Source organism: Herpailurus yagouaroundi, unplaced genomic scaffold (genome assembly GCF_014898765.1).
Source record: "Herpailurus yagouaroundi ecotype Mexico unplaced genomic scaffold, PumYag 107175, whole genome shotgun sequence".
Classification (NCBI taxonomy): domain Eukaryota; kingdom Metazoa; phylum Chordata; class Mammalia; order Carnivora; family Felidae; genus Herpailurus; species Herpailurus yagouaroundi.
In genome coordinates this window covers 1-8,273 of record NW_024421632.1, presented here as the reverse complement: position 1 = coordinate 8,273, position 8,273 = coordinate 1, and the positions used below count along the sequence as shown (strand labels likewise).

Here is an 8,273-nt window from a genome sequence, read left to right as displayed (position 1 = left end):
TCTGTCACTGCCAGCTGCCCCAGCTGTGGCTTGATGGGAGGTTCTGAAGGTTCATCCTCCTCTTCCCTTGGGACTGAACAGAGACAGGAGAGAGAGAGACAGAGGGGTGGGGGGCAGGATGACCATGGGGACACTGCTCTCCTCTGCGCTCTCACAGCCATTTGGAAGGTAGCAGAGCTCTCCTTGCTCACCTGTGAGGGCCTCAATGTGGGCAGGACCCACACGCTGCTGGCCATGGAAACCATACAGGGTCACCAGGTATCTGTGGTCAGATTCCAGGCCAGTAAGGATGATGTCATTCCGGTCACCATCTACTTTGACTACTTGGAGTTGCCCATCTTTGTCTGTGTACTGGACCTCAAAGGAGTCAAAATCTCCCTCCATCACTGTCCAGGAGAGATGCAAGGTGTCTGGCATGGCTTCCTCCACAGTCACCTCCCCTAGGCGGGGCTCAGGCCCTGGAGGACCTAGGGCCTCGGTTTCGATATCTTCTCTGGAGGCTGGTTCAGAGAGACAGGGAGAGATGGGTGACCGGTCTGTCATTGCAAGACTCTCCAAGAAGAGAGAACGAGGCAAAGAGTGAAGGACGTGACGGCAAGAGTTCAGCAATAAAAAGGACCAACTACGATACAGGCGGATGAGTTTCCAAGGGATTGGAAACCAAGCACAGAATATGTATTGTACGTGCTGTTAAAAGAGATGCTTACAAAGGCAAAACTGTAAGGAGAGAAAACAGTTAGTGGCTGCCAGAGGCTGGGTTTGGGAAAACTGATTGCAAAGGGGCATGGGGAAATGGGTTTCTTGGGTCAACGGAAATGTTTTATATCTCAGTTGTTGCAATGGTTTCATGACTTAGACATTTACCAACACTCATTGTTCACACAAAATTGTATGTAAATTATGCCTCGATAAACCTCATCCCTTCCCCTAAAAGAAGGGAAATGGGAAGCTCAGAAATCCCCTGACTGGGTCAGGCCAGGCGAGCTGAAGCCAGAAGGAGGGACGGCATACTCTGGCCACAGCCTCACTCACCAGTCATGGCGATGGCAGAGATGGGACCCACACGTTTGCCCTGGTGCAGTCCGTACAGCAGGAGCTTATACCTGCGGTTTGGGTCCAGGCCCGGGATGCGGACCTCCCTGAGGCTGCCCTCCACAGGCACCACCTGCGGCTGCCCGTCTCTGTCCTTGTACTGGATCACAAAGGAGTCAAACTGGCCCTCAGGGACTGTCCACGAGAGGCTCACAGAGTCTGGGGTCACGCTGGTCACCTGTAGCTCCTCCCCAAGACGGGGCTTTAGGGGATGCTTTGCTTTAGCATCATCCACCGCACTCCGGATCTCTGAGATGGAGACAGAAAGGAAAGAGCTGCGTGTTTCTGGTGGCCTGGGTGACCTCAAAGGGCAGGACTGAGAGGTCTGCAGACAGGGCTTTGCCACAGCTGCGTCCTATAGGGCCAGTGCTATGGGATTGTGCAAGGAGAATAACAACTGTGATGGCAGCCACCACAAGTGGCCACCTGCTTCCCTGGCCTGGCAGGTTGCTGATGCCTTCCCTGGGGCAGTCCCAGGAGTAGAGCCTGGCCCTGCAGGGCATGTTCTCACCTGTGGTGCCTTCGGCAGTGAGGGGGCCATGGCGCCTCTTGCCCAGGAGCCCATAAAGGAGGAATCTGTACTTGCGGCCAGTGTCCAGAGGGGTGATGGTGACTGAGCGCTCATGGCCCTCCACAGGCACCACTTGGGGCCCGTCCCTGTCCTTGAACTGGACGACAAAGGAGTCAAAGTGGCCCTCGGGGACTGTCCAGGAGAGGCGCAGCGAGTCCAGGGTGGGATCTGTCACCCACAGCTCCCCAAGGCGGGGCGGGGCCCCAAAGCTGGCGTCACCTTGGGCAGCTAAAAGAGAGGAAAGATTCTTATGTTTATTTTTTTCCAGGATGACTCTTTGACTACTTCCCGCTAGAGCTGGAAAAACCCAGGACTGCCCAAATGATCAGTGCTTCCCCAAAATATTTCCATCACCCTCCCATCTCTGCTACCGTCCCCAACTGGCTCATGCCTCCCTCCACTTAGCCAGTGTGACATCTCCGGGAAAAAAGAATCCCTAGCTTCCTGCTTATCTTATTCCTCCGACTTTCCAGACTCTTCCCGCCTACTAAAGACTGTTTTCCTAGTAGGGTGCATCTTGGTTTACTTATTTTCTTTTACCAAGAAGCCTACCCTTTGTGATTTGACTGGCCCCTGGGGAAATTCTGAGGGTCCTGGGGACATCAGAGGGGGCACAGGATCCCCAATGAGTGCAGACAGCAGGTGGGAAAGCAGGATGTTATGATGGAGGTGGCCCTCACAGGACCTGGGAAAGTAGTGGGGGCTGCCAACTTGGGGTGGGGGGAGGAGAAGGGGAGCTCACATGGAGAAAGGATCTGGTGTCTGTCCCAAAGCCATCCTGAGGCCTGAGAAGGAGCTGGCCCACTGCCTTCTTGGCCAGAGAGGACGCTGACAGCATTGTTATTGCTAGAGTTTTCTGGCATCAGGGAGCCCCCAGGGGCAGGGGAGGGCCTGGACTGAAACCCAGGAAAGGGGCACAGCTGGGCTGGAATTGACTGAGACTGGCTGGGCAGCCAGCCCTGGGCTCCTCTGGTTCCCAGTTTCTGAGGCTCCAGGAAGAGGCCACAGGAGGGAAAGGGTCCTCTGGGGGCTGCAGATAGGGGATGCAATGAGCATAAGCCAGTAGCATAAGAAAACTGGGTGATGGCAAAACTCTCAGGAGGTGACGGCTGCACAAGGTTGATGGCGGCAAGACCCAGGCAGGCAGAAAGGGCTCCTGGCTCCCTTCACCCCTCCCCCAGCACCCCCAGTCTGTCCCACCTTCCAGGAAGTGTTCTGAAGGGGCTTCCCCCATTCAACAGAAGTGGAAATTATGAAAAGAGAGAAAAAAATCAACCGGCGGAGCAGACCCAGGAACTGGGCTCGTTTTCCTTGAACTGGGGCAGGCAGTGTGGCTTTTCTTTTCTTTTTTAAGTGTTTATTTATTATTTTGAGAGAAAGAGACAGATAGAGCGTGAGGAGGGGAGAAGCAGAGAGAGAGGGAGACACAGAATCTGAAGCAGGCTGCAGGCTCTGAGCTGTCAGTCAGCACAGAGCCCGATATGGGGCTCGAACTCACAGACTTCGAGATCATGACCTGAGCCAAAGTTAGACTCTCAACCGACTGAACCATACAGGGGTCCCACTGTGGCTTTTCAAATCAATCAAAAGAGATGGACAGAGGGCAGACCAGCAGAAGGAAAGAGATAAGGCAGTGTGAAAAATGGTGGGAAGGCCGCTGGGGGGCTGGGGGGCTCTCACCTGTCTTTGCCTCCACGGAAACTGGGCTGCGTCTTTTCCCATCCTGAATCCCAAAGAGCAGGAACTTGTATTTCCTACTGGGCTCCAGGCCAGGGATGGTGACCTCGCGCTGGTCTGCGGCCACAGGCACCACCTGGGGCTGCCCATCCCTGTCCTTGTACTGGACCACAAAGGAGTCGAATTCACCCTCAGGGACCGTCCACGAGAGGCTCACAGAATCCTGGGTCAGGTCTGTCACTGTCAGCTCCCCGAGGCGTGGCTCCTGGGGGGACTCTGTGGTTGGGGCTGGAGGGAGGGGAGCTAGGATCCAGGAAAACAAAGAACATGGCTGAGGTCTTGGGCAGGAGAACTTCCCCCTTGAACTCCTGGCCTCCCAGGGCCTCAAGGGATCCTTAAACTAAGATAAGAAACAGTTACATCCATATTTTCCCTGACGTGTAACTGAAATGTAGCATTTCCTTCAATGATGAATATAGGTGACAAACCACTGAGGTACCAGCAGTACTTGTGATTCTACTGGATTGTGATTCTATTAGGAATCAACAGATGTTTTTCCATCACCTTAGAATTACTACAGAAACTTCAAAATACCGTTTACTCTCATGACCAACTACTTCTAAACGTGGGTATGTTATTATACAATCCTCTAACTCTTATTATTTAATGAATAAAGACGTTCCTGTATTACTAAATCATAAATTTGAATTTAAAATATTTTGATAATTGAATATCAATATAATTGGCTTCCTCTGTAATCCTATGCCTTCATTTTATGTATTTTAAAACACTGCTCTGAGGGGTGCCTGGGTGGGTCAGTCAGTTGAGAGTCTGACTTCAGCTCAGGTCATGACCTTGAGATCACGGGTTCGAGCCTCATGTCAGGCTCTCCGCTGTCTACATGGAGCCTGCTTTGGATCGTCTGTCCCCCCTCTCTCTCTGCCCCACCCCCCACTCACTCTCTCTGTCTCTCTCAAATAAACTTAAAAAAATAAACTTAATTTAAAAAAGATAATAAAACCCTGCTCTGAGAGGAGTCCATGGGTTTCACCAGACACTGGCAGAAGAAACGGCGGCAACCTGTGCCCAGGAAGCTAAGAGCAAGGGCCACTTCTGGGAGGAAGGCAGGCTATAGCACCCAGGGTGCTAAGGGCCTCTGAGAGGAGATTCAAGGAATGCGTGCCATTTAAGCTCAACTAGAAAAAAAGGACATCAGGGGAAGGTGGCAGCTGTGTCCAGGTCACAGCAGGGTTGTAAAGAGAAAGGAAGGGAACAGCTGTGGGCAACCAGGGGAGACAAACAGTCTGCAACTGGATTTAGATCAAATGGAAGCAAGACATTCCTGCCTGGGGGAAAGGGCAGAATGGAGATGGGGACTGGGAGGGCAGGGAAGGTTCTAGCTGGGGAAGACGCCAAGGGGCCAGGGAACAGAGTAAGGTGCTTGTGACCTCAGGAAGGACCTGTGGAAGCCTCTGAGGCAGGATCTCAGAGAGGGTTGTGGGGTGGGGAGGATTCTGTGTAACCAGAGATGGGGACTGCCTCATCCCTGCTCACTCACCAGTCACAGCTACCACAGAGAGGGGGCCCACACGCTGGCCACCATGTAGCCCATAGAAGTTCATCTTGTATTTGCGTGCAGGCTCCAGGCCGGGGATGGTGACCTCACGCTGGTCTGAGGCCACAGGCACCACCTGGGGCTGCCCGTCCCTGTCCTTGTACTGGACCATGAAGGAGTCAAACTGGCCCTCTGGGACTGTCCATGCGAGGCCCATGGAGTTGGGGGTCACATCTGTCACTGTCAGCTCTCCCAGGTGTGGCTCCAGGGGGGGCTCCGTGGCTGGAGTCTCTTCCGGTTGTGGAGCTGACAGAGACGGTGGGAGACCGTTAGGAAAAGCCCCTCTTTCCCTTGTTAGTAGTTATGTCTGTTGTTTTTGTGGTGTCCACGAGGTGGTTCTGATTAAAACTACACTAATTTGGCAACATCTGTCTGGCCACAACCCCTCACTCAGTCCCTGCCAGGATCTAGGGCTGTGCTGGGGCTGGGGAGGGGTGTGCACCATCACTGAGACCCTGGTAAAGTGGCTGAACTTCCCTTGTGCGTCAGTGCTCCAAGTCCCCTCTCCCGGGACCCGCAGACTCAGTGTTTGCCTGGCATCTTCGTTGGGTGCCTGGTCTGTGTCTCAAACTCATTAAGTCCAAAACTGGGCTCAGAGACTCCACCCCACACACAACTGCTCAGTCCACAGCCTCCCCACCTTGGCAAAGCCACAACTTCATTCTGGGCATTGTCCGAGTCCTCTCACACCCCACATCTAGCCTGTGAGGAAGTTCTATTGTCCCCTTCAGCAGCTGCTGCCCCCTCACTAACTCTGCCCTGCTGCCTCCATCCCCAAGCACCAAGTGCCACCGGCTCTTACTGGACTACCAGGGTCTCCTAAATCATCTCCCTCCTCCACCCTCATCCTGCCTCCGATCAATGTTAGTCAGAGCCTGTTCCCAAAATGACTTCCATCTCACTCAGGGCAAAAGCCCCTGAGGTCCCAAGTGATTGATCATCTCTCACATATCCCCCTCCCCCCATTCCAAACATTCCTGGCTTGCCCACAAATGGTCAGGGCACTTTCCCTCTGCCCTGGATCTTCTTCCCAAAGGCCCGCGTGCCTTGTCCTCTCCCTCCTTCAGGTCCTCCCTTAGAGAGGCCATTTCCTACCCCCTTTCTACCCATTCACCATCGTCTGCTGGACTTGGCTTTTCTCTCCAGGGCTAATCACTGTCACGTTCAGTAGCGCTGACAGATTTGCGCAGTTTGGTGTCTGTTTCCCTCTGCTAGAATGTGAGCTCCATGGGCAGGGGCTTAGCCTTGCTCACGGCTGTGTCCCCAGGCCCTGGCACACTGTGGGTGCTCCACAAATGCTTGCTAAATTACTGAGTGGTCTGCACGACTCTGCTGGGAAAGGCCGAGCTCAGAACCTGTTGGTCCCCACTGCCCCAGAATCAGCTGAGTGTGGGAGGTATTCCTCAATAGTGACCAAACCTGGAAGGAAGGTGGTCCCAAGGAGTAAAACAGTGGAGGAGGCTGCTGGGTGTGGTTCCCAAGAGCTGTTTTCTCTGGCGTCTGCAGGAAGATAAGACTAAGCTCCAGAAAGATAAAACCTGCTTTAAAAATGGGCCGTTGGTGAGGCCTCAGAAAGACAGAAATGATTCTGAGCAGGGAGGGCAGGGCTGAAGGCAGCTTAAGGTGGGTGGGAGTGGCTGCATCTACTCAGTACCAGGTATGAGAGCTGGTATTGTATTTCATGTTCCTTCTAGCTCTGATAGGTCCTGTAGCATCCGTTGCCTGCTCATTTGTGCCCTGTCTGTACTTCTTTCTGTAAGGAAGAGAAACTATCCCTCACTGTCAAATAAGCCTTACTGTTGTGGCTTGGCTTACCTGGAAAAGGCAGAACTACAACTACCCATGGGCATGGCAGTACCATGCTGCATTTGATGTAATCTTTTTCTAATTTAGAAATGTTTTTTTTCTTCCTTCCTTCCTCCTTCCCTCTCTCCCTGTCTCTCCTTTCTGTCCTTACTTCCTTCTTTCCTTCCTTCCTTCCTCCCTCCCTTCCTCCCTCCCTTCCTCTTTCTTTCCTTTCTTTTTCTTCCTCCCTCCCTCCCTTTTTCTTTTTTCTTTCTTTCTTTTTTTCTTTCCTTCCTTCCTTCCTTCCTTCCTTCCTTCCTTCCTTTCTTTCAGTAGGCCTCATGCCCAGCAGAGCTCAATGCAGGGCTCAAATTCATGACCCTGAGATCAAGACCTGAGCTGAGATCAAGAGTCACACACTTAACTGACTGAGCCACCCAGAGGCCCCTAGAAATGTTTCTAATAGGCTGTGGACATATTTTCTCCTGGCAGTGGTACAGCATGTGCTTTATGCCAGGCACAGCCCCTTGGTCAGCTCAGCAGGCTCCAGCTACCCATCACTTTTCCTACTCTGACAATGGAGCTAACTGAAGAACAAAAAGAAATTAGGAGTAGAAGGTTCTGTAAACTAAGCCAGCCAAGTCACTGTAAGGTTGGGCTTCGTGGGAGTACAGACACCATGCTCTGAAAACTTGTTTTTCTGCTTTCAAGTGTTTAATCTTTCTCTTTATACTAAAAGTTGTTTTGAAAAAGGTGTGTCTGTTTCAGTGAGCAAAGGGAAAAGGGAGGCCCCTTCCTGTGACCGAGGTGGGCAAGTCAGCAGGAGAATAGCCAAGTCCCAGAGGTCTGCCTTGGTTCTGGTCCCCAGCTGCTGAGGCCCTGGAGGGATTCCCCAGGCTGCTTCCTCTGTGGTGCCCAGGTGGTCCCAACCTGGGCCCGAGGCAGGGAGTGGAACGGATGTCCCTCTTTGCTTCAAAGTCACTCACTGGATGAGTGGTAAAGAAAGTTTCCAGCTACTGATGGAGAGGCCCAATGCCTCATGCACATCTGACCACCTAAGCAGCTAAACCAGCCAAAGAGGACAGAGCAAACCCCAGACTCGGGATAATTATAATCATCTTTGTGGCAACACTGGCAGCATGTGCACTCTGTGCCTGCCCTTTCTTAGTGCTTCATGTCTGTTAACTCATTTAATCCTCACTACAATTCTGTGGGCGGCTGTTACTGTCCTCATTTTACACATGAGGAAACAGGCACAGAAAATTTAAAATTGTTAAAGGTCACAAAGCTGGTTATAGCCCAGTCCCTGGCGAACTGCTCTTTTTAGGTCCTCCCTTGGTAAGGGGCAGGGTAGGAGGAGGTGGTGGGGGCAAGGGGTCATACTACCACTGCAGCAAAGGAGAGCAATGGCCACAGGAAGGCTGGGGGCCACTGGTGGGAGGAAAAGGAAGCAGGCCCCAGCTCTCACTCACCAGTCACGCCCACGGTGGACACGGGGCCCCAGCGCTGCCCCCTGTGCAGGCCATACAGGTG

At 52.8% G+C, this 8,273-nt stretch overlaps 1 protein-coding gene across 1 annotated transcript; it reads right to left on the bottom strand.

Annotated features, from left to right (window-relative positions):
* Nucleotides 1-4: 4 nt before the first annotated feature.
* LOC121026456 (tenascin-X-like) lies at nt 5-8,267 on the bottom strand (the record flags this gene model as incomplete). Its single annotated transcript, XM_040469306.1, has 7 exons — nt 5-73; nt 192-500; nt 1,033-1,341; nt 1,604-1,891; nt 3,344-3,643; nt 4,899-5,201; nt 8,213-8,267. Coding segments are annotated over 7 exons (1,633 nt in total), but the record flags the coding sequence as incomplete, so codon positions are not given.
* Nucleotides 8,268-8,273: the final 6 nt, after the last annotated feature.